General features: G+C 56.4%; 1 protein-coding gene across 1 annotated transcript; it reads right to left on the reverse strand.

Annotated features, from left to right (window-relative positions):
* Positions 1-17,088: 17,088 nt before the first annotated feature.
* Positions 17,089-25,346, reverse strand: DHX58 (DExH-box helicase 58). The gene is made up of 13 exons (XM_027049026.2): positions 25,158-25,346; positions 24,860-25,028; positions 24,453-24,654; positions 23,879-24,069; positions 23,017-23,133; positions 22,282-22,408; positions 21,934-22,125; positions 21,002-21,255; positions 20,339-20,488; positions 20,090-20,251; positions 19,170-19,360; positions 18,002-18,098; positions 17,089-17,706 (listed from the first exon to the last, which is right to left on the reverse strand). The coding sequence occupies exons 1-13, from the start codon at positions 25,175-25,177 to the stop codon at positions 17,521-17,523; spliced, it is 2,058 nt and encodes a 685-aa protein (XP_026904827.1). The 5' UTR covers positions 25,178-25,346; the 3' UTR covers positions 17,089-17,520.
* Between the last annotated feature and the right edge of the window lie 57 nt (positions 25,347-25,403).

Genomic DNA, 25,403 nt, shown 5'->3' on the forward strand with positions numbered 1-25,403 from the left:
CACACACACACACACACACACACACACACCTGGGGGTCTTTTCTGATTTCAGAGTCAGTGCATGGTGTCTGGCCCAGAGTGGGGGCACAGTGCAGGAGCATGAAGCCAAGCAGGGGAGGGGAGGGGCTGGAGGCAGGACTTCTGGAGAGTGCTGTTAATGAGGAGGCAGTAACAGGGTCAGAAAATTAGCCTCAGAGGAAGGAGACAGAAATGATTCTTGTATCCAAAGAAGAGGTGTCAATGCTGCTCACCCTTGGTTGGGGTAGGGCAGGCCTCCTGTGGACCAGGCCTGGAGAGAGGAGGTCCCACCATGAAGAGCCCTGGCCATACCCCGCCCACTGGGGCAGGGCACCTGGCAGCCACTCAGTTTCCCAGAACTGCTTGCTGGGCCTCACACCCACCAACTCACTCCTGTCTTGAGGCCTTTTCTCCTGCTGCTCCCTCGGCCTGGACTCTCCCCTGACCTCTGCAGGGTTGTTTCCTTGTCGCTCAGGCCTCAGCTCCAATGTCGCCTCCCCAGGCCCCGTTGCCCTAGCGCCATTATTCTTTGCTCCAACCCCTGCTTTATTTCCCTCTTGGCACATCTCCCAAGATGTCATTCTTTTGCTTGGACACTTACCTGTCTCCTCTGTGAGGACACAGTCTTTATTTCCCAGGTGCCTGAGGCACCAGCACAAAGTTGGATGCTTAGCACACAGACGCCGGGTAGACAGTTATGCATGAGTTCATGTCCACTCTACAAGCAAATCCGCAGTGCGTTGCACACTTCAGCTGGGTGAAGTGGATGCTGTGTGAATTATATCGTAATAAAGCGGCTATTATAAAAAAAAGCCCATCTGGCAGCACACCCGCCCTCTCACTTGATCCAGTCACACCTCTGTCCGTCCCAGTCCACATCCTGTGTCTGTCCACGGAGAATCACAGTTGCTCAGATTTGGAAGGGGTCTGAGAGGTCATCCTGTCCCTTTTGTAACTTGCCAGAGTTACCCTCTGGCCTCTGCTCACACATGCCAATGACAGGGAGCTCACTGCCTCACAAGACGGCCTATTCCATTGTTGGAGGGTTCTCAGTGACAGAAGTATGGAGGCCTGGAAACTGTTTCCCTGTAACGCTCATGCTCATGCACAGGCCCTAGATCTGCTCCTCGGTGGTGCCGAAGGAATGCACACCACCTTCCACAGCCAGCTCAACATGTCTGGCAGCTTCGTCCTAAGGGGTCTCGTCTCCAACTGTTCTTCCCCTGACATGGCCACCTCCTCCAGGAAGCCCCTCCTATGTTCTTCCTGGACACCTTGTATAGGTCCCTAACACGGTATCTATCACACTCTATTGACGTGTCTTCCCCAAATCCTGCCCCAGCCACCCCTCTGCACCAAGTGGGGTAGTTCCAGGCTTTTATTTATTTTCTTCCACCCAATACCTTGCATGGTGACCAACTGAGCTGAACTAAGCAACTTAATAAACATTTGTTTCCAGGGGCTTTATTATCCTAGTCACATCCCTCTAAGCTAATTTAGGCTTTCGATGTCCTCTTTTAGGACAGAAAAAGAGAGAATCACTCCCCTGATCCTCAACCCTGTTTTCTCCTAATGCTGCCCAGTCCTTAACTTTTCTGCACTCTCGAGTCAGCACTATACAGAACTGAGGGTCCACGAACCCCCCCCCCCCGCCCACCCCAGGGCTATTTCACATGATATGCTGGCAAGTTCAGCCACCCCATCTCGTCACCAAAAGAGTGATTTCTTGAACTGGGAGCACCAGGCCTTATGCTTAGGCTTACTGGCGCTCCGTTTCTGCCCAGCCTGTTGAAATCATTCAGCAGGAACACAGATGCCAGCTTAGTGCCACTGCAAAGACGTGGCTTCACCTAGACACCTGGGAATAACATGCTCCTAAACTCCAACCCCACACACAGACAAAAACATTGCCATTAGTTGAGGCCCTTCTGTATTCTGTATTCTTCCCACACCTTTATCCCTCCCCTAGCCCTGAGGAGTGTTCCTCTTCTCCCTTTGAAGATAAGGACAGGGAGGCTCTGAGAGGTTAGTTCACCTGCTCAAGGTCACACAGCTAGAAAGGGGTAGAGTTGGAACCCATCTGGTTGACTCCAAGGTCTAGGCTCTCTTTGCTCCATGTCATGGTGGCTCTAAAGGCCTGGTGACTTTTCCTGTAACCTCACCTGTGGGGTGAGGAGGAAGGAAGCATGGAAAGCATTTTCATGAGGGCTGGAGGGGCCAGGCCATGCTCCCTTGCCCACTTACCACTCGTCCAAGGAGGGATTCAGGCCCTGGGTATTGCCTTCCCCTGGCCAGAAAATGACCCTTAGTCTAAATAAAGCTGCTTAGTCTCTAGTTGGGCCACTCAATTCTCAGGGCAGCCCAGTCTCACTCATCCTGTTATCTCCTCTCCCTCTGTCTTGTCTGTGAAGAATGCCCAGCCCAAAGCAATGCTTAGCTCACCAAAGGCAACCAATACTTATTGCTGGACTTGAAGAAAGAACCGCCCCTCACTGTGAGCACCAGAAATGGAGTGGGTTCCTTACTCTGGCTGTGTGGGCTTGGGCAGGTTACTTTCCCTCTCTGAGCTTCGGTTTCCTTATCTGTAAAACAGGGCCATTAATACATAACAACACACAGGGTGATGTGAGATCATCCCTGCAGAGTGCCTGACGTAATATGTGTCCAATTAATAATATGAGTATCATTAATGAGGTGTTATGGTCCCCGCTTGAGAGACAGGGCAGTGGGCTCAGAGGGGGAAGGGACTTACGTAACCCATGGTACCAGCTTGGAAGCAGCCTATATAGGACAGGAGCCTGGTTGTGCCTGCCTTAAAGGCTGAGTCTTTTTCCCAGCCCCACGGGGCCTTCCCTGAGTGCTCAATAAATTTAATTTCTACCACTAAATTATGAGATGGCTACGCTAATCATTCCTACTAGTGAATAATACCCAGAGCTCCAGCTAAAGCAAAGCCTGTAGCAAAAGGGCTCAGGCTTCTATTCTGATCATGGCCCCAACTAGGTTGGGGTGTGCAGAGTAATTCTGGGCCCCCGGGTTCCAGGAGGGTGAGAGAAGCCTTACCCTCAGGTGGGCCTGTCTCCTCCGCCACAGGTCCTTTCTATGCCCACCGAAAGGACAGAATCACTAATGGCTTGAACAAGTTCGCCATGATCCCTCCCCCAACGGGGCCAGCCTTTTGCCTCCTAAAATAGCCCAGAGCCACCATGTGCCCAGGGCGGCTCCCCACTGGTTGCAAATCCCCCTGAAATTAAATCCCCATCCTGCCCCAAGCAGGATGGCACCACCTCCAGCCCTGCTGAGCTCCAGGGCTGGCCAGGCTCCCCCCAGTGGAAACTGGGACGGTTGTCCTTCACGGTGACCGAGACATAAATCCCCAAATAATGAGACAGGCGCTGGGAACACAGAACCAGACACGGTGTTAATTGGTTTACTTCTGGGCAGGCGTGATGTAGAGGCAGTAGCAACAGGCCTCGGTTTCCCAGTCAGTAAAATGGAGTGGGGGGCTGTGTTGACTTCCGGCATCCCTGGCCGGGGTTTTCTATGCCCTCTGACAGGTCTCCCACCCAGATTCTCCAGCAGCCCTTCTTACTTTCCTAGAACACTAACTTCGCATATGTAAAAGGGAGGAAGTGGGGTCCACTTGTCCCGGTCTCGAGGTAGGGAGACCCAAATTATCCTTACCGTGATCTAGAACCACCTTCGTTCCACTAAAACCAAGCCGAAAGGCTCAGTCCACCTCGGCACGCATCAGGGTGGGGGTGGGGAGGCGGGAGGGCCCAGTGTAGCCTTCCTGCTCATGGTATGAGGCTGGTCGGTGATGGATTCTTGGACGAGCATGAGGGCCTCAGTTTGCAGTGATCAGGATGAGATTATCACATTAAACTTTAAAAGTCTTTGCTCAAAAAGAAGCAGCAGCTGACACCCTTGACTCCCCCAACTGCCACCATCATCCTCTCTTGGATCATGGCTGCAGATGCTGGCCACTTGGCGGCTCCACTGCACTGGGCTAGAGGCAGGGGGATGGACAGAATGACCTCTCCAGGCCTGGGCTGCTCCTGAGTTGTGGAGAGATGGCAGGGGGAGGAGCCAGGGGAAAGGGATGAGCCTTGTCTGTGGGAGTAGTTTGCAGGGCCTCGGGGGAGCCCAAGAGACTTGGGATCAGCACTTATTACAACTTCGCCACTTACTATCCTGTGACTGGGGACACGCCCCTTTGCTCCACACCTCAGTATCCTCGTCTGTGAAATGGGGACAGCAGTAACAGTAACTACTACTAACTCCCCTGACCCGAGGCTGACAGCTGAGAAGATTAAATAAGATAACAAACGGACAATTCCCTGCAAGCTGGAAAGAGCCATCGCGGTGTGAAGGATGGCATCGTTAGTTACCGCAGGAGGGACGGTAACAAGGCTGCAGAAAGAACTTCCTCACGGCTGTGCATTGGAAACCAGTGGGGCAAGAAGAGAGGGGAGACAAATGGGCCTGGGGGGAACCCCAAAAATGTCACCCACGATGCCCCCTCCCACCCAGGGTGCCCATCCCCGTGTCCAGACCGACCCCCTCCCCTCCTGCCCATCATCTTCCCTCGCAAGGCTGGCAGCCCACCCCCAGTCTTTCCCAGTCCAAAGCTGTATCCAGCTTGTGTTTGTTGCCAACGCAACGGAAATTATTTCAACCTCCTCACCCAGCTTGGCAAAGCTGCCTGGGTTGTATAGGAGAGCCTGGAGCTGGAGGAGAGGAAGCTGGGAACTGGGGTGCCCACAGCAGGGTGGCCCCCTCCCCAGAATATTAACTTCGATAGCAGCAATCGAGAAGGCAGTCAGCCTACTGGGGGGACTTCCCCATGCTGCCCCAGGGGAGGGAAGGGAAAGGCTGGAGGCCCCGGGGTCTCACCGGGACCTTGGCTACCTTCCCTCTTACTTAAAGAGCTGCATTCAGAGCAGGCCGGGAAAGGCCCTGACTACCAGCCAGGATCAACCCTGCAGAAATTAAGATCTTTGGATTTTCCCGACCCACCCTTCATTTCCTGATGCTCTTATTTAGTTAGTTTGTTCGAAAGAATCCTCCCACCCCAGCCCACCCCACCAGACCTTGGGGCCCTTCCCCTTCCTCAGTATAAGAAGCCGAATCCAGAAGGATGGAGGCAGGGAGAAGCTGAAAATGGCCCTGAGATTCCGGGGTCACCCTGAGCAGGAGGGAGGGAGAGCCTCCAAGCCCACTGTGGCTGAGGGAGATGGTGGGGTGGCCACGGTCCACCTTGCCCGCCAGGGAGAAGTCCCGACCACATCAAGGAGTCCTCCTCTCAAACTGGCTGGTTGGTGGGTGGAACCACATGGCCGTTGCAGGCCATGCAGGAGGCCTTTCAAAACCAGCTGAGAGGTTCCAAGAATGCTCCTGGGATGGGCTTTGTCAACATGCCCCATGCCCCCCTCCAGATCCTCTGTCTGGCTTCCTATAGCAAGGCTGCTCAGTGACCTTAGCCGGGGAGGGGGAGGGGGCATCGTGGGACCCGGGACAGAGACCAGGCTCTGGAGTCGTCAGACTTTGGCCAAGTGGCTTCACCTCTCTGATCTGTAAAATGGGCCCAACGGTATCTACCTCGTGCGATTGTTGGGACAATTAAGAGATAATGTAAGGAGAACGCCTCCCTTTGTGCCCAGCGCAGAGTTGGGGCTCAATAAACTCACTAAGGAAACATTTGTCGGACACCTACTATATGCCAGGCCCTCCCTCCATTCCTCGCCCAGGGGACCCAGCACTGAACAACAGTCCTGAGGAGCCCTCATGGAGCTTGCCAGCCAGGCAGGAACAATGGTCACAGCCACTAAGTAGCTAACCACACAGGTCAGGGAGGATGAGTGGCCAGGAATAAGCCTCTCTCAGGAGGGGACAGCTCAGCCTAGACCTGGCTGACTTGAGGGACAGGCCTGCCTGAGGGTCCTCGACTGTAGCTGCTCACTGGAATCACCGGGGCAGCTTTGAAAACTTCGGATGGCTGGGCCCCTCCCCAGGGATTCTGACCGGATGGGGCTGGGGTGGCGCTGAGGCAACAGGATTTGATTTAATTTCTGCCCAGGTGATCCTGATGTACAGCCAAAAGTGAGATCCCCTTGCCCTGCACTTTCCCCAAGTGCCTGTCCATGTGAGTATCACCTGGGGAGCTTGTCCGGCATTGCGGGCTGGGCAACAGCCTTAGGGGTTCAGATTTAGGGGCCGGGCTAAGGCCCAGCATCTGCCTTTCTAACAAGCACCCAGGTAATTCTGAAGAGCAGACAGGTCTAGCGATGTGTCTAGGAGAGTAAGTCTCAGGTCAGAGCTTGGCACGGAGCGCCCCCCACCACGGACCCCAGCCACGCCCACACAGGACCACCTGCCACATTGGTTCCCACTGCCCCATCTCTGCCCTCAACCTGAGAAGTGCCTCCTTTCTCAAACAGGCAAGTCCCGGGCATGTTCCTAGGCTTATCATGAAGCCTGAAGGTCCCCACCGCTGTGGGCGTGGGGTCTGTTTCCCTACTACCCTCGCTCGGCCCCTGGGCCCAAGCCCCTGTGCCATTCTGTCCATGCTTCATGCCCGGCCAGACCCTTGGCTCTCAGGGGTAGGGCTGGCTTCTCTAACCACATGGCGCTGAGCCTGGCATCCCACAGGGTATGCCTCATCTTAGCTGAAGGAGTACCAAATCTACCCCAGCCTCTGCTGGGCGCACTTGCCCCCACAACTGAGCCACAGGTGGGAAAGTTGTGACCCGCCCTGAGAGATTCATGCTCTGCTCCTTCTCCTGGGTCTCTGATCCCGGATTCCTCTTGTGGAGTCTGACTTCTCTCTCTCTCCTATTTCACCCTTAGCCCTGCCCTACGGGCCAGGCCCTGAGATGGGAGACATGGCCCAGTTGTGCTCCCCAAGGCAAAGGTGTGCCAGAATATACCCCTATCCCTGCTGAAGAATCAGGGTCACCCTACTCCAGGCGCCTGGCATGATGCCCACCCCTTCCTTTTGGGAAGCAACATAGTGTAGCCATAATGCCTGGGTTAAATCCCACCTCTGCCACTTCCTGTGTGACCTCGGTCTGTGCCTTGGTTTCCCCATCTGCAAAATAAGAATAAATAGTACCTCTCCTAGAGGGTCACTATGGGATTAAATGAGCCAATGGTCATAAAGTGTTCAGCAAACAGGCACATGGTAACCACTGTGTGTGTTTGTTAAATAATGTTTAAAAATACATGATTCTCTGAAGGCCATGCTTTTGTCCGTCAGCAGAGTGGGTCCTGACAATGCACCAGATCTGGAAGGCAGAGATTAAGATCCCATTTTACAGGCTAGGAGACTGAAGCTCAGGAGAGAAAGGGACGGTGTCAGATGACACCCAAGCCTCGGGACTGTGGCACTTCAAGTCCGGTCTCTCCCAGCACCCCTGGGCCCACCTCCCTCACTCCTCAGGCGCCTGCCCTGGCCCAGGTGGGCTCTGTGCCCTGCACTGACAGAGGCCCCTTTGTACCCCTGCCCAGGGCCACACCCTGAGCTCAGAGCAACAGCCAGACAAGCGCCCTGTGTGTTGGTCTGTTTTGCCGCCAGGTCTGCGGTCACCCTGGCCGCTCCAGCCACGTGCTCTGGCTGGGCGGATCTGAGGGTCATCCCCCACCCCTTCCAGCCCCCCATCTCAACCGCGGCAGGGCATCCCTGACCCTCCCTGGGCTGCATTCAGCCAGGAGGCAGACTGGGAGGCAGCCCCAAGGAAAACACCCCCATTCTTGGTCTCCACCCTGTGCAAATTCCAAGTGACCAGAGTCTAAGGTGTCTGGGGCCCCAGAGGAAGGGACAGGCAGGAGCTGAGGGGGTGGGGCATGACATGGAGGTTACTCTGGTTACCCTTTCTATCTCCCTAAATCTGTCTTCAATCTGTTTGCTTCTCTTTACCACCTGGCCTGGCATGACAACCTCCTCACTGGCCTCCCTGCCCCCACTTCTCCATCTCTCACCTTCCCAGTTTGTTCCCCACGTCCCAGAAGGAGCCTTGCAAAAAGGCAAATCCGATCACATCCCTCTCCTGCCCCAAATTTCCAAAGGCTTCTCCCTCACCTTAGAGAATTCCTATCGTAGCCTGGAAGATCTGGCCTCTGCCCACCTCCCCCAAACCCTTTTCCTCTTCCAACCTACCCTTCCACTGGCTTCCTCCCACAGATTAATGGAGATATAAATACAAGTCTCCGCCTAAGAATACTACCGGTAGAGCTAACACTGATAATGGCTAGAATCAGATACAAAAACACTCCTTATTGACTAAAAGGGACAGAAGAATCCAGTCTTGACCACAAATCTTGTTTAAAATTTCAACCTTCCCAAATCGGATGAGTTTACCCAGTCACACAATGGCTGAGACTAAGGTCAGGAGCCTTTGACTGATGCCACATTGACTGATGGATCAAATCTCGGCAGCAAAATTTATACAGCATTGATGCCAATGAAAATACTTCCAGTAAAATTAAAATGGAATGGAAAAAAATGGAAATGTGTATAACTGTACCATAGAGGAAAAATTGAAAAATCTGATCAAGAAATTAAATCGGATGAAAAGAGTTCAAACCGGAAACCACTTGCTAAAAACGTCTTCAGTGCTGGTATGTTTGGGCTTACAATGTTTGCATTCAAAACATCCTGGGGTCAAAATGTCCAGGTCAAAAGATCCTGTGCCCCTCCAATGTTTTCTTACCACTCCCTACACCGCTCATGAGAACTCCAGCCACACTGGGCTCTTTCTCTCCCCAGAGCACAGCAAGGTCCCCCTTCAGAGCAGAGCATATTCTCAAAACCCATTCTTTCTGCCTGGAACACTCTTTTCCTCCCAGCTCCTACCTCCCCTACTTGTGGCTGATGCTGAAATAACAGCTCCTGGAGATGCCTTCCCTCACTGCCCTCCTTAAGTCAGATTTCCTTCCTGCCTCCTGGCACTCACTCTTCGCCCTGTCTTATCCCCCCACCTTGAATTCCCAGGGCAACTTCTCCCTGTCTTATTCCCCCTTGGAATCCCCAGGGCAAGCCTAGCAAGTCTAACACATAGTAGGCGCTCAGTAAATATTTGTTGAATGAATGGATAAAACAGTATCACTAGGGTGAGGGGCAGGGGAATGGGTTGGAGCTTCCAAGGGCCCCTGGAAGAGAAAAGGGCAGAGCAGAGACATATCCTTCCATTCTACCTTTATCCCCACACCCCAACCCCTCCCCCCCGCCCCCCCCCCTCACCTGGCCCTCTTACTCCTGACACCAAATTCCAGAGGAGCCTGTTAGCAGGAGAGAGAAGAAAACAATACCAGACCTGCTTCATTCATGCTCCTTGTTCAGCTTCCCAAGGCCCAGGTCCCTGTGCCAGCTGGCCAGCTGCCCCCCTCCCTAACCCCGCTCCCACTTTTGGCTGTGGGCCGGGCTATTTGGGGAAACTTCCTGATGTCCCCTCTGGCCTTTCCACCTCCACCCCTCATCCTGAAGCCCCGGAATAGCTGTCCCAGCCTCAACCTAGGAACAGTCGCGTTCCCAATTAGCACCCAGATGGTTGAAACCATGTCTAAAAGCTTCTCCTGTCCCTCTCCCCTCAGGAAGCTGCTAACTAGGGCAGCCGATCTCAGAACGAGGTCACAAGAATGCTACCTGCCCTTATAATCCCTTCCCAACCGGAGAGGAGACACGGGTGGGGACCAGGAGTCTCCATTGCAGGCCAGTGAAGACAGAGGAGATGTGGGGGAGGCTCAAATGCAGGGAGAAGTGGGTTCTTTTTGCCCAACGGGCAGCTCTGGTACAGGCTGGGGAGTGAGGAGTCCTGGGTTCGAGTCCAGACTCCACCTCAGTGGGGATTTCATTACCTCTCCGGGCGCTCAGAGGGCAGGATGATGCAGTTCTATGTATGGGTCGGTACCACAATCCAGGAATGGACCTCAGCATCTCAGGGAGGTCATTCTGGGACAGATCTTGGGAGGCCCTGAGCCCATTAGAGCATCATTTCTCTGCTGAAGACTCACGCTAACTCTGGCTCAAGCCTCAACTGTGAGAGCGGATAGGCAGGGGGCAGACCTTCTCCCACCCTCTGAAGACCATACCCCATGTGCTCCTCTTTGGGAATCCCCCGGAGAACCCAAGGGATCCAGTTCCCAATACCCTCCCCTCAGTGAGGGATAGGGGTGGTGAGGGGTGTGGCTCACACCTCCCCAACTTGCCTGTCCAGCGAGATGGGGGGTAGCCAGCCTCGGATGGAGGAATCACAGACCGAGACCAGGAGGATAGAAAAGTCTGGGGCCTGAGGATAGAGAAGAGGCGAGTGGGACCTGGGGGAGGGCAGTCTGGCCTCTTGCCTGGGCATCTGAACTGGGGAGAAGTATCTGTGGATTCGGCCCTCACTCCACCCAAGGAAACCTTAGTCAAATAAACAAACAGCCAACACAGCCGCTCCTGTGCGAGAGGCCAGGGCAGTGGCGAGGAGAGGCCCACTGAGGTGGGGATGCCCGAGGAGAGAGCAGGGAGGCTGTTTGGGCAGGCCCCTCGCCCTGGGGCAGTCAGCGGAAACCTCTGGAACAGGGTGGGGAGTAGCCGGTGGTTTGGAGCAGGAAGCAGGGGGCCTGGGGTGGGTGTGTGGGGCTTGGCTGCTTCGAGGGAAAGAAAAGCATCGAGTCCAGCCCCACTCTGGTCAGCGCCTCTCCGGAGTGGGGACTCCAAAGCCCCAACACCCTTCCTTCGGCTCCGGGTCAATCAGATCAACCGGACAGACAAGGGGCTCTCCTCTTTGTCACTCTGAAGCCCCGGCCCTGTTCCCAGTCCGTGACCCTGGGCCTGGTGGCTGAAGAAGGAGTCTGGAGCCAAAGCCCCCCAAGTTCTGAAGTTCTTGACAGAAGACGTGGGGGAGGTGGGCTGACGTCTGTCCTCTCCCGAACCTGATCCTACTCTCCCCCTCCTCGCCTGGCAGAGGAGCAACCCAGAAGCCATAGCAGCACACACACCCCCACCCCCACTCCCCCGCCATGCTTTGTCACCTTCTTCTACACACTCAGAGACACTTGGCTGTCCTGTCCCTCTGGGACGCCTCGTGAGAGGAAGACAGAGATCTCAGAGGCACAAACCCGACTCAGAGGCAGAGATGGAGAGCTGTAAAGACAGAAAGATGAACCTGAAAGACGTCTCACAATTGGAGACACAGAAATGAGAGACTGAGGGTGAGGAAGTGTGTGTGTGTGTGTGTGTGTGTGTGTGTGTGTGTGTGTGTGTGACAGAGATAAAAGGGCAGAGACACGCAGAGAAAAAGAGACTTAGAGAGACAGAGGTGCTCATACAGAGAAAAAGAGAGAGAAAGACACACAGAAAAAGAGATGGACCAGAGACAGGGAGGGAGGAGAGGCGGAAATGACAGGCACAGGAGCTGGGGAAGAAGGACTGAGCAGAGAGCATGCGGGGGGACACAGGGACAGACGCACTTACACGCTGGGAGGCAGAAAGAGGCTCACAGAGCTACACAAAGACAGACAGACTGAGACTCAGGGCCTGGGGACCCCCTGACAGATTTGGGGGACCAGAGGTGCCAAATGTCGGGTCCAGTGGGTCTGTGGGGAGTCCCAGGAGGGCACTGCTGCCGTCTTCTGTCCCCGGCACTGAAGCGCTGCAGGCATCTGGCCCCCAGCCACCCTCGAGTAAGCCAACCCTTGGCCACTGGAGCTGGCAGGTCACCCAAGGTGAATGAAAAGTCACCGACCGATAGGGGAGGGTGACACCGTGGCTGTGGCGAACGCACGGGGGTGGCCCAGGCACACATGTCAGGGCGGGTCTGCGGGGACCCATCCCCGAGATTGCACTCGGAGCCGTGTTGAGCGTGCAACCGTGAGCTGGTGCAAACGGGCACGTGTGCCTGGCCGTGCGAGGGCATCTGAGTGTGAGCCTTCGACCAGTGCCAATGAGGCCAAAGCGGCAGGTCTGACCCTCAAACGGCCCGATCACAACGGATGAGCGTCAGAGACGGCCACACAAAGGCCGCGTGTCTCTCTCCCGCGAACAGACGGTGTGTTCAGGTGCCACGGGGCACTCAGCTGTAGTCGAGACCAGTGTGCCACTCGTTCCCGCCGGGGATGACTCCCACTGCCCGGCCAGCTGGCCTCCACGCTCTTCTCCATCCAAAGCCCAAGATCTAAACTTACAGGAGGACCCTCGTTACAGACCCACGGCTCCTTCTTGGTTCCGGGCGCGTCTCCCTCTGAGCAGGGCAGCGGGAAGGGTGGGGGGGTCCAGCTCTGACCTCCCCCCGGCCCCCACTGTCACATCCATCCCCCATCCCACTGCAGTGCCGCTGACCTCCTGGGGCCCAGCAGGGGCCCACGCCCTGCCCCCACTCAGGAGAAAAGCGACCGTGCCCCTCTCATCCATTCCCTCTTAAGCATCACAGGACATTTGAAAGACACTGTCCCACTTTTGGGGTGGAGAATGAGGTCAGCAGGCCCAAGCGGGGACTGCTTGTTAGTGACAGCTGACAGTCTTCATGTCACCTTGAAACTCCTTCCTGGTCCAGGTGGGCGTGTCCTCTGCCCAGTTTCACAGGGTGTGCCGCTTTACTGGGGGGCAGCGCGAGCAGGGAGGCAGGGAGGAAATTCACCAAATACCAGTTTCAGTCACGGATGCTGCCAGGCCCACCCTGAACGTTTGCAGGGCCTGGGGCAAGCCAACAAACGGAATTGAAATATGTTCTAACCTCGCATCTTGACAAGTACACTCCATAACAACCTGGAAGACCAGGTTCCAACTTAGATTTCTCTGACTCCCGGGACTTTTGCAGGAGAATGACGCTATGGAGGGAGAGCTCCTTTCTGCACCACAAGAGACTCAGATGCGTGCGTGTGGACACCGAGCCTCACATCCTGGCTCCATCCTTACGCCTTGCAAACAGCTGCCCCTTAGCCATCTGCAGTCGCCCCTGAGGCCGAGGGGTGCACACGCTAGTGGCACGACCTACATTGAGAACAGGCCCGGGGTGGAGGCTTGCAGGGGCTGGGAGCAAGCTGGGTGACCATCTGGGCAGGGACTTCCGGAGTCACAGGTACGGGGAATGTGATCTTGAAGGGAATGCACAGGTTCATCCCCTTGGCCTTCCTGACTCCTCACCCCACAGGGAGAGGAATGGCCAGAGGAGGATGAGAGCGGAGCCCTTGAAAGCACCCAGTGAGGGCAAGGACACTCCCTCCCCTGCCCAGGTTTAAGGGTGCTTACTAGATCCAGCCTTCCCAGCAGCTTCCAGAGCGCGGGCCAGGGACTGAAGCTGCCTTTGGAGGGCAGCTTGGACAATCCCCAAACAGGACTCTCAGTCACTTGCATTATTTATCTTCCTGGAAAAATTTGGTGAGGCTTGATCCCAACTTGTGGATTTCTGGAGGTGGGGAGGGCAGGGAGGTGATGACAAATGGGGCATTTTTTTTTTTTCAGTTGGTTCTCTAAGCCAGTCTGTTCCCTTGAGGCTTAGCCCCAAGTGGGCTCCTGCTGCCACTGGTCCCTGACCTGTTGGGGTCCCTCTCTTCGCTCTGGATGCAAAAAACCACGGCGACTGAAAGAGAAGGAGGAGAGGGTCCCTGGGCAGCCCAGACGAGTCCAACGGGGATCCAGGAGCCAGCAGGGGGCAGGGGCTGGAGGGGTGGTGGTGGTGAAGGGCACTGCTCTCTCTGGCCAAGTTTAAAAAAAACCTTCCAACCCCCACCCCCACCCCCTGCAGATCGGCTTTGCTGTCCTACACAGGAGGGGACACTTACACTTGTTGAGCTCTTACCAGGCGCCAGGCAGTATGCAAAGCGCTCTACATGCGTATTCGCACTTAATCCTTACAGCCACCCTATGAGGTGGGTTCTATTATTATCCCCATTTTACAGGTGGGGAAGCAAACTCAAAGAGGTTAAGTAACTTGCCCAAGGTCACACAGTAGGTACAGGTGATAGAACTCAAGTCTAACTGACCGCAATGACCCCACTCTTTCCACTACAGCACATTGCCTTCCAGAAGAGGCAGGCACAGAAGCAGAAGGGATGAAGGTCAGCTATGAGAAAGAACTTCCCAACAATGACAGTTTGTGTGGTGGGAGGAGACAATGGAATGGGGAAACTAGACATACAAAAGAAGCCCTCCCGCCTAAGTTGGATCTCCATCCATGAGCTTGTGATGATCTCTAGAAGGTCTTGGGGTCCTGGCTGGATCCAGAGGGCAGCATCCTGACCTCTCTTTTTTCTACAATCTGGGATCCTCTGCTGTACCCCAGCCCAGCACCAGGGCCCAGAGTCTGACCTTCCCTTGTGGCTCAGAGCTCTGAGCATGACATCTGAGCTGTCAGTCCAGGACCTCCTCTTCCAGGAAGCCTTCCTTGAGTACTAGGAGGCAGGACCCCTTTCCTACAACCCAAATGCCAACACGGAAGGTACAAATGCACCCCACGTCTGCAGTAAGGCTCCCTTCTGTGATCATCTTCTCCGACTGGCTCTGGGACATGAACACAGAAAAGATCTACTCAGTCCCCTGGCTCTCTGGGTTCCCCAGACCTTCTGGATGATCCCCTGCTCCCTCATCCGCGTTACCCACGTGTATCTGTACCCAGGTGTAACAAATGATGCGGTCGCGCCCTGGGTTCACGGGAAAACCCAGGTCCCAGCTCAGCTATGTGCTCTTACCTCATTTACCCACAGAACAGAAGCTGTTTGCTTCACCCTATCCCTCCCGAAGGGTGGGAATAGGATGCGACACTTGGATGAGGCACGGGGCACCCGGAGTCAGCGAAAGGGTCCTCACCCGGAGCCCTGCAGTCACCATCCCCGACCCGCTCTCCTTCAGAAAGCTGCGTGCCTAATGCTCTGTCTCTTCTCATCCCTCAGAGCCCACGCCGGCATCAGGGATAGCCAGCCAGGAGCCTCTAAACTTCGCCAGAGTTTTTAGTCCTACTAGCTAGATGCCCAGCGTCGGGGCGCGCAGAACCAAAAGGGTTGTCCTCACCGTCTCGTGGGGCCCCCCAGTTTTGAGACGACGGCACAGGACAGGTGGAGGGGGCTACCTTGTTCTCCCGCGCTGCCCTCGAGGTCCTCAGCGTGGACCAGCCCGCGTCGCTGACTTACCTGCAGGGCAGAGACGGAGCCCGCCGCGGCCACCTGCTCTCGCTGCGCTCGGGAGCGCCGCGGCTCCCGGCTGGCCGGGGGAGGGGGCGGGCCCGGCTCGGGGGGCGGGGCCGGGGAGAGGGAGCCGCGGCGCAGCCCCTCCCGGAGCCGCGGTCGGGTACGGTGGGCGGGTTTATTCAGGGGGACCGAAAGCAAGAAGAGCTTCTGGGCTACTAGGGAGGGTCTGGAGCTGGGCTTATCGAAGGCTGAGAAGGTGGGATCCCCCCCCCCCCCCCCCCCGCTTCGGGCAGCCTAGCCCACATGGCCTGGAGGGAGTGACCATGTGAAGACCCTTCACCAGAAGAAGAAAGCCTAGGAACCCCTCCTTGCCTGAGTTTCCCCTTTCATCCTAGCTCAAGAAAGCTCTCCCAGCCTGGCAAGGTGGGTGAGAGGACACCTCCTCTGAAGCCAGAGTCCCCCATCCAGGGGTCAGCTGTGTAGGGGTTCAGGCCACTGAGGGGGACCATTAGGTGCCCAGGTCATCTTTATCCTCAATCCATCACTCCTTGCAACACCATCCCCTGCCCCCAACACCAGCTCAGGCCCCTCAGCTGTCACTGTTTAGCCCTGGAATGACAGGCGTCCAGACTCCGTGCGTCCAGCCGCATTCAAGGCCATTGAGCTTAGCACCCCTGGGCCCCTGCCACCCCCCCTCTGCCCCCAGTCGCTAATTTTATTGACCTGAAAAAGGCACGTTGCTGGCAGGGGAAGATAACAACTGAAGGCGAAGTGGGGACCGGATGGGCAGAGGACGGGCCCCAGGAGGCGGAGATATGACAGCAGGGAGAAGGGTGACTCCTGGAACCAAGGCCGAGGGATGCCTCCCGGAGAAGATGAGGAGGAAGAGAGGCCCCGGGGAAAGGGGTTCCCTCTGGGGCAATGGAGGCCAAAAAAGACTGGAACTGGACTTTCAGCCTCAATCAGACAAGAGACAGATCCAAAAGGAGGTGCTGGGGAAAAGAAAGTGCCTTATTTCCATCTACCCTTAGGCAGGACCCAGGATGTAGCAGGAAGGAAGGAGATTAGATGGCAGGAAGGACTGCCATCCTGCTTTCAAATCTCTGCTCTAGCCCCCTCCCTTCCTCTTGAAGGTGACTCCTGCCTGCTGGGCCTCTTACTACAGAAATAGCCCTTTCCCTGAAGAATCAACCTAGATCTTGCCTTTCTTTTTCTTCCTTGTTAAAATGAGAACAGAAAATGTAGGCCTTTACGAGTTCCCCCGCTCCAGTGTCTACCTGAGCACCACCCCTCCAATCCTGGATTCTCAGCCTCTCCCCAGCCCAGGGAGGTGACCCCGGGGGTTAGGAGAAGATGGAGGGGTGCTGCTGGGGTTGGAGACTCTCAGGAGTTGGAGGGGGCAGGGGGACCATTCTGGATGGCTCTCAAATGGAGGCTTGGGGTGCTCTCTCCAAATAAGGTTACCTGAGAGCCATAAAGAGGGGTGGTTAAAACACCACCACCACCACCACCACAACTTTTAACCTTAAAAATATCAGATCAGTGCAGGGGGAAGGGGAGGAGGGAGGAGGGAGGGAATACATGGGAACAAGGAAACTTTTGAAGGTGATGGCTATGTTTGCTGTCTTGATTGTGGAAGACGGGTTAAGATTTATCAAATTAGGGGTACCTGGGTGGCTCAGTCAGTTAAGTGTCCGACTTCAGGTCAGGTCATGATCTCACAGTTCATGAGTTCGAGCCCCGTGTCGGGTTCTGTGCTGACAGCTCAGAGCCTGGAGCCTGCTTCGGATTCTGTGTCTCCCTCTCTCTCAGCCCCTAACTCACTTGCATTCTGTCTCTGTCTCTCTCAAAAATAAACATTAAAAAAAATTTTTTAATAAAAATTTATCAAATTATACACTGTAATTACAGAGTTTATTTTATGTCATTTATACCTCAACAAATCTATTTTTAAAAAACCATAACTTTTCTACACCAATTTTCTACTTCTTTATTTTCAATTTATGAGGAGCCTCCAAAAATAGAAGTGGCCTTGGCAGGGAAGGAATGTCAGGGGGTCAAGGGAAGTTGTGGTGATTGCTAGTTTAGCGGGGCTAGCCTCCTGCCTCAGTTTCCCTCCCAATGCCCCCCAACCCGCACGTCCATCTAGTGCACTGGAGTATCTGTGAGTGTGCAGGGAGACTGAGGCTGAGCTGTGGCTCTCCAGTTGCTTCCTTGGCGTGGGAGTCTCAGCCAGCCTGGGTGCCCGGGTTGTCTGTGGCTGGTCAGCAAAACGCCCCAAGCTGGTGACTCAGACAAGAGGGGCCTGGGCCCGGGCTTCACCCCGTGGAAGACCGCAGCTGCCACGGATTCTCCCGCCCCCTGCAGCCTGAGCCAGGAACTGCAGGGACAGGAGGCTCAATCCAGGGTGAAGTCAGACAGGTTCTGGGTACAGTGTTGCAGGTAGTCAAAGTCAGGCACGAGGAAGGGCACACGGGACCACTTCTTGGCCTGGACTCTCCCTCGGGGTGTCTCTAGAAGCATGCTGCGAACTTTGAGCGCTGGCAGCTTCACTGACTTGTAGATCATCTGCAGACCCCAGGCCTGAGGGTGGGACAGAGATGGCTGGTTTGGGCCACCGTCTTCAGACTGGGCTTTTCTCCTCAAGTTGGGGGAGGAGAGAATCATGCATCCATGAATGCAGGGCATGGGTCTCCTACCTCAGAGCTGTCTCCCCAGTCACACTGTGGTTAGACCTCTCTCCTCAGATGAGGGACTCCTGGGGCAGAGCTGCTTCCCCCATCCCCGTGAGGATGTCCTGATGGCAGAGGCTGGGCCTCCTCTCTCAGACTGGGGACTTCTGAAGACTGGAGTTCAGGGCCATGGCCCCAATACTTACCTCTCCACAGTTCCTGCAGTGAATGGCACCCCCAGGCTTCCAGTCCTTGAAGGTTCTGTCGATGACCACAGGCCCCCGGGAGACAGTGTAGTAGATCCTGGAGGGGAATGGGAGGGACCACAGTGCTCAGGACGCCCCCCACTTAGCCCCCGATCTTGTGCCCTCCTGCTTGCTGGGCTTTCACCTGGACCTTGGGCTTTTCTGACTGCCAAGAGGCAAAGAGACTTCCCAGGGCCAGAAGACCCAACCTTCAATAAGCCCTGTCTGTGCTGCCTTGTTGCATGCCCTCCCACCAAGTTCAGGCCTCAGGACTACCCACCGGGATGATTCCAACTACCCCCCAACAGATCTCCCTGCCCCACCCTTCCATCCCATTCCATCCGCACTCCCAACCCACGCCATCCTTCCGCCAACTGCCAGGGTGATCTTCTAAAAATGCAAATCTGACCTTGACATTCTTTTGCTCAAAATTCACCCAAGACTCCTCATTGCCTTCCAGACAAAGGCTAGACTTTCAGGCCTGACCTTCAATGCTCTCCACAGGCTAGTCTGCTTCTTCAGTCTCATCCTTCATGGCCTTTCCCATTCGAACCAACCAGAATCAGTCCTATCACATCATCCCTGCCTGTACGCATCCCCCCTTCCAGCCCAATCCAGCCTGCACGTCCTGGTTGAAGTGCTACCTCCTTAAATGAGAGAGCCTGCGTGGAGATCTTTGGCACAGTGGCCTGGCACACAGCGGGTCCCTAATCAATCCTTAATGAATGGATGGACGAATGGAGGGGGGCGGAAGGTTCCCCTCTAGGGGATGGAGGATGACAGAATGGCTCAGGGACAACCAGCCCTTCTGCCTTCAGAGTAGGTAGGACAGCGGGGGTTCAGGGGGAGGAGTTTGTGGCCCCTCAGCATTTGATGTCCTCAATTCCAGCTCTTGCTCAACCACATAGTGGCTGTGGGAGCCTGGACAAGTCATGTAGCCTCTCTGAGCCTCTGTCACCTCACCTGCAAAACGGGGTGGCGATAAAACCCGTCCGCAGACTCGGTACTTGTCAAAACGCTGTTTAAGCTCGCAAACCCTCAGAGCTCTGTCTGGATGGGAGGGGTTCCCGGTCCCCCATCCCGCCTGTGCCCTCCCTCCCATCCCACCGGCCCCTCCCGCTGGTCTTACGAGAAGTTGGGGTTCACGTTGACGTGATGGGCGCCCTCCACCTTCCGCAGGTCACTCCCGTGGCCCACGGCCACCATGCAGTTGATGCAGAGAAGCTGCACCTGCTCGGCCAGGAACTGCTGCCGCTGATTCTCCCGCTGGGCTGCCTGGGCAGCCCGCTTGACCAGGGCTGCCCGCTGCAGATCCCGGATCTGGAGTCGGAGGGGGACATGACATAGGTGGGGCCCCTAGAGGCCTGCCCCCCGGAATGTGCTCAGGGAACAAAGGGCTCCTGGAGGCCTCAGATCGTTAGTACCCAGAAGAAACTTTCCTCAACCTTCCCTGGGGCTTTTAGAAGCAACCCTGTGGAGGAAAAGAGTATGGAACGGGGGCATGGTGGGGGCATGGTGGGAGCAGAGCGAGTGTAGTCACTGAGTCTCTGCCTCCTCTTTGGAGGATTTCGTGCAAAGCTGCTTCTTTGGATCGAACATGGGGCATCACTAATAATTACGCTGGATAACAGGTGTAAACGGGGGCCGTCCTGGGCAAGGCTGGATGATGGTGACCCTGCCTCAGGGGAACAGATTGAAGTCCTGGTTCTGGGCTTATTTTGTACATGTGTCTTTGTCCCTCCCTCCCCCCGCCTGGTGCCAGAAGAGGTGTAAGACAGCTCTCACAGATGCACAAAGTACTTGGTGATGAGGAATTAAAAGCTCAGATGAGGCCTGTTCTCAAGGCGTTTGGAGAAGGACCATTGCCTTCCCTGGCAGCCCCACCCTTGGCCTTTACACTTCACGTCCATTTAAGCCTTCCCAGGTGGGCCAAGTTAGCCCCCAGAGGAAGAGGGAGCAGGGGTGTGTGTGTGTGTGTGCGCGGAGACCTTCCAGGCAGAGCATCCTCAGCCCCCCTCTGTCCGCAGGGCATGCAGGCTGTCCACAGACCTTGGCCTGGTACTCGGCCTCATCCATCTTCTGCACGGCAGCCACGGCCCGCTCCATCAAAGTCTCCAGCGCCTCGTTGGTCAGCTCCCGCCGCAGCTCCCGACTGCCTTGGGTCGCCACAAACGAGTACACACTCTGACCAGCCCGGGCACGGCCCCTGGCCTGAGGAAGGAGATAGGGAGGAGCCTGAGCGGGCCTGGGGTCCCACAAGGATCTCTGAGGGCTGTTGGCATCACGGGGTTCACACACCTGGACCATGGAGATCTCGTTGGTCAGGAGCCCATAGCGCACCACCACATTGCACTGGGGGATGTCTAGCCCCTCTTCCGCCACGCTTGTAGCCACCAGGAGGTTCAGGATGCCAGCCCGGAACTTCCGGATCACTTCTTGCTGGTCTCTCTGGGGCGGAGAAAGAGCATGGTAGGCCAGGTGGGTTCAGGCCTGCCCTCCTGCCAGCCCAGCCTCACCTGGTTCCGGTTTAATCACAATCCTGGCCCCTTTCCCTAGGGAGCCTAAGACTCCACTGCTACCCCCAGTGCCTTGCCCATCTTCCCAGGTGACCACCTAACCCCTGTCTCCCCTAAGGACTCCTAAAGATCCCCACCGCTTTACTCTAGAGCTCTCAGGACTTATTCTTCTCTAGCAAGGGACCCCAGAGCTCTGATCCTCTGTCCTGAAAACATCCCTTCCCTCTTTCCCTAGAGATCCACAAGCTTCTGCCTCTCTGCCCCCAGGGACCCCCAGATGGGGGAAACCTTCAGTACTGGGGATCTCAGTGTCCATCTCTCTCCCCCAGTTCTCTGCCCTCTGCCTGGGGAGAATCAGTCCCCCATATCTCTGTGAAGACTCTGTCCCCACCCTTTCTCCCCTAGGAACTCCTTCAGCCCCGGCTCCTTTCCCCAAAGCCCACACCTGGGTCATATGGGTGTTCTGGCTGCTGTTCCCAGCCCCAATCAGCAGGTCAGCCCTGATGTCCAGTATCTGCAGGCCCGGCTGCTGCTGAAGCCAGAGCAGGAGAGAGTGAGCGCTCTGGCGGGTCTGGGTGAAGAGGATGCCCCGGTGGCCGTCGGAGCTTCCGAACTGCTCTTGCAGGATCTGTTCTAGCATCTCCAGTTTGGGGTTCTCCGGGCTACGTGTCGCCAGGTCGGCCAGCTCATTCTTGTAGTCTGCCAGAAAAGCCCAAAACAGAGGCACAGAACTCAGGCCTGGAGGTGGGCAGGGCAATGGGAGAGGGCGTGGTTCACAGGGATAGGGCTGCAGGTGGAGAGGGAGCCTGAGGATCTTGGCTCCTAATTCCGCCTGAACGGCACCGAAAGGACATTTAAGGCCACCCTCTTCCCACCCAGCCAGCCAGGCTTCCACAGGGACCTACAGTATAGAATCCTTTGCAGACATAGCTCACCCAGCACCCCTCTTCAACCCAGCTACCAGGATGACACTTGACCTTTCCATGCTGACCTCTGCCACCCAGGATTAACTAACTCAACCTCAGGTCTCTTCAGAAAGGTCCTTGCCCCGTCCCCCTTCAGCCCCTCAGCCTTGCTGAGGTCTCTTGCATTAAACTTTACCCTCTGACCACCTCGCTTGCTCAGGTTAAAGATACCACACACCCCAGACTTTCAAGGGACAGTCCCTGAACTTAATGGCTTTTAAAAAATCTTTGGCAGTATCATGAATTCGTTTTCATAGCTATGCAAACTTCCACAGATGAGGGCATACATCTTTTGCCCTATCCACGGCCTCGACTTTCGGTTAGAAAAATAGGGCCCCAGTACCCTCACTGGCACCCTCCCAACCTGTGTTGACTCCTGTGCCCCGACCAGTACAGTTCCCACGAGCCTCACCATTGAACTGTGCCAGCAGCCAGCGCTCGGCATGCAGGACCTGGGTCTTAGTGGCGCGCTCCCTGTCGTAGAACTCCCGCAGCGAGGCCAGTGCGTCCACAGCACGGACCGTGTGGTGGATGAGCAGCGCATCGTTGTAGCGCCGCAGGTGTAGCGCGTACACCCGGCGCTGCTGGAGCCCGGCCTCGGCCGCTGCAGGTGGGCAGAGGCCTCAGGGTTTGAGCGGCCACGCCCCTTCAGGCCTCCAGCGGCCTAGACTCCGCCCCCCGAGAGGCTAAGCCCCGCCCCAAAGGCTCCGCCCAGGCAGGTCCCCGCCTCCTTGCCTTCCGCGTCCACAGCCCCTCTCACCATCCTGGCTCAGCTCCACCACCTGCTGCTCGTAAGTCTGCGTCCCGAAGTCCCGGCTCAACTCCGGCATATCCAGGCGGTTGTGGATTCGCTCCATGAGCTTCTTCAGCATGTCCCCAAATGGGTCCTGGATGAGAAGAGGGAGTGGAGGGATTCCCATACACATGGGGGAGCAATGAGCACCCAACGGGAGCGCTGATCTCCACGTGAAGCCTCACCGCTCCTGCTGCCCCTGACCCGTGGTGTTTGAGAAGGAGCTCCGGAGGGAGGTCTGCCGGGATGTGAATGAGTCCCGACTGGAGGCAGGGGTCAGGTTGCTGCCCCTGGTTCCTGTTCTGCCTCCACCCGCTACGTGCCCTTGACCTCTGGCCTGAGAACAGCAATCTCTAAGCCCTTGTGCAGCCCTGTCATAGCAGACGCCAGACGGTGTCTGCACCATGGGAGAGCCTCAGCACAAAGTGCTCCAGGTTTAAAGTTTGCAAAGCACCGGACAGGGTGCTGGAGGGTTTTGATAGGTGCCCAGAGAGGCGTCGGAGTCAAACCAAACAGCAGGCTGTGGGCATGGGCTGCGACTTCCCCATTTCACAGAAGGGAGAAACAGAGGCTCGGATATAAACGCAAGTAACGGGAAGTCACAGAGCTAGAGGAGGTGGAATCAGGGCTCAACCCCAGGTGACCTAACTTCATGCCAGCACCCCCCCCCCCCCCACTGCCTGTATCCCTCCTTCCACTCACTTGGCTGCGCCTGTGGCAGAGGTTGTACTGTTTGCAGGGCTGAGGACTGTGCTCCTGCAGCTGGGGGCGGTAGTTCTGGGGTGACATGATGCGCCACGTGTCCAGGTTGGCACAGAGCTGGGGCAAGAGATGGGGGTTCACCAGACTGGGGTAGAGTCCTATGAGGACAACGGGCAGAACTTTGGGACAGGACAGGTCCCAGCTACCACTGAGCAGGGCCATTGGAAGTGGGGATTCATTTACTCAAAATATTTATTGCTCGTCCTCTCTGGGCCCAGTGCTTTTGGAGGCAGTGGGGATCCAGAAGGTCTTATTTTGGTGTCGGGGAGACAGATCGACAAAGCAGGAAAGAATAACAGAATGAGAGGGCTTCAGGCCGCGTTAATGAGCTCTGAGGAGAATGAAACTCGATGATGTGATAGCGTGCAGTGGGGGAGGTCAGGGAAGAACTCTGAAGAAGTGACAACTAAGCTGTTCCCTGAAAGGCAAGAAGGAGCCAGACAGGCCAAGTGCAGGGGGAAGGGCATTCAGGGCAAAAGGAATGGTGACCACAAAGGTCCTGAGAAGGGGGACAAGCAGGACATGCTCCGGAGACCTGGAGAAGGCCTGTGGGGTAGGGGTGAGGGGAGTGTGTGGGGAAATGAGGCTGGGGAGGTAGGCAGGGCTGGGTCGGATGAAACTGTGTAAGCCACAGTAGACAGATGGCAGTCTATTCTAAGTGCAGGAAGAAGCCACTGGAGGCTGCAGCTTCAGTGACAAAGGGGCCCGGATGGTCACCCAGGAGAGCCTGGGTAGGGCTGATGGGCATGGGGCAGGGCAGGGAGGACTCTGGTGGTGGGAGGGTCACAGGAGCCAAGCTGACCTGCAGGATGTGGTCAATCGCCCCATCAAGTGTGGACGCCCCACCAGTGCCTGGGGAGGCTGTGAGACCCAGCACCTGGGGCAGGGGCCGTGTCCTCTGGAGTTTGTGCTGTAGATACCGGCTCAGGATGATGTTGTAGACGGTGTCTTTGTGCGTGTGGTGACACTCATCCACCACAAGCAGGGAGAAGGCTGGGGGCGAACACAGGGGAAGGCTGTGACCTTTGCAAAGCTTTTCCTCCCCCATCAGCTTTTCTCCATGTAGTCCCCACAGTTCCTCTAACTCCTTCCTCCCTTCACAACCCGCAGCCAGGCTCCAGAGACCGGCCGAGGCAGGGATGATTTACCTCCATTTTGCAGATTAGTAAACTGAGGCTCAGCGGTGGGGCTGAGGCTTGGCCCAGATCCTGCATTCTAGCCAGATCTGCTTCTACTAGGGTGTATGCTGGGGTTTGGCGAATGGGGATCCCCTCACTCCCACAAAACATCCCAACAGCCATACTAGGAGAGATGCCCTGGGGTTGGCAGGTCGAGGTGCCTCAGGTGTGTACTCTTTCCCCTGGCTCAGCCCTCACCGTTCAGCTCCACGTGCTCCTCCTCCTCGGGGCTGGTCAGTGCCATCTGTAGCAGCTCGGCTGTGCAGATGAGCAGGTCATGGCTCCGGGCCAGGTGGCCAAAGCCAGCTCGTGGCCCCATGTCCCCACTCAGGGTTGTAATGGCCCAGCGTTTGTCCAGCATGCGGCTGAACTCCTCGCAATGCTGGGTCACCAGGTGCACCTGGGGGTGGGGAAGGAGTCAGGGAGAGGAAGCTGGATGGGGCGATGGGGAGGAGGCAACGTGACCCCCAGGAACTGGCTGGGGACGGGAAGGGGAGAAAAGCCAGGTGAGCTTAGAGGTGGCCACAGCAGCCCTGGAGATCTGGCGGGCTTTGTGAGGCACCTGAGGAGCTGAGACCCCAACGAGGGGAGAGCGGGCTACTCACCCTGTTGACCAGTACGACCACCTTGGCTCCGTCCACAGTCTCTAGATGCCTCTTGGCCACATAAGCAGCTGCCCGGGTCTTCCCAGCCCCCGTGGGCAGCCATATGATGATATTCCTGCCCTCCAGGGCAGGCATGATCACCTCCCACTGGTAGGGTCGCAGCTCCCTTCTGGGAATGGAAGGAGGCTCAGATGACTGGCCATCCTGGCTCCCTCCCCGCTCCTGGCCAGCCCACTCTGGTGCAGAGCCGTCCCCATCCCACTGGAGGGAGGTGGAGCAGGGCACCGAAGGGACCTACCTGGAATCTGATCTGATCATCTGAAGGGGAGACGAGTAACACAGACTACACCTGACCCCTGCCCTGCCAGTTCTTATCTGCACCACCTGCCGAGGCACAGAGGGTGGTTAGCCCCAATGCCTGGTGTTGGTCGCCCGCCCGGGGTTGTGCTGAGATCGGAAACAGAAACTGAAACTCAGGGGAGGAGCCAGCTCTGTCAGAGATCTGCCTTAGAAATCCCCGTTGCCTGAAAGACCTGCAGGAAAG

This window comes from Acinonyx jubatus, chromosome E1, assembly GCF_027475565.1.
Source record: "Acinonyx jubatus isolate Ajub_Pintada_27869175 chromosome E1, VMU_Ajub_asm_v1.0, whole genome shotgun sequence".
In the NCBI taxonomy this organism is placed as follows: Eukaryota; Metazoa; Chordata; class Mammalia; order Carnivora; family Felidae; genus Acinonyx; species Acinonyx jubatus.

Excerpts from the sequence above, each read along its gene's own strand:
- DHX58 (XM_027049026.2), bottom strand. The coding sequence starts at position 25,177 with ATGATCAGATCAGATTCCAG. Across the intron at positions 25,029-25,157 it reads ATGATCAGATCAGATTCCAG|AAGGGAGCTGCGACCCTACC; the intron begins GTAGGTCCCTTC and ends TTCCATTCCCAG. Across the intron at positions 18,099-19,169 it reads AACGTGAACCCCAACTTCTC|GATCTACTACACTGTCTCCC; the intron begins GTAAGACCAGCG and ends ATTCCCCTCCAG.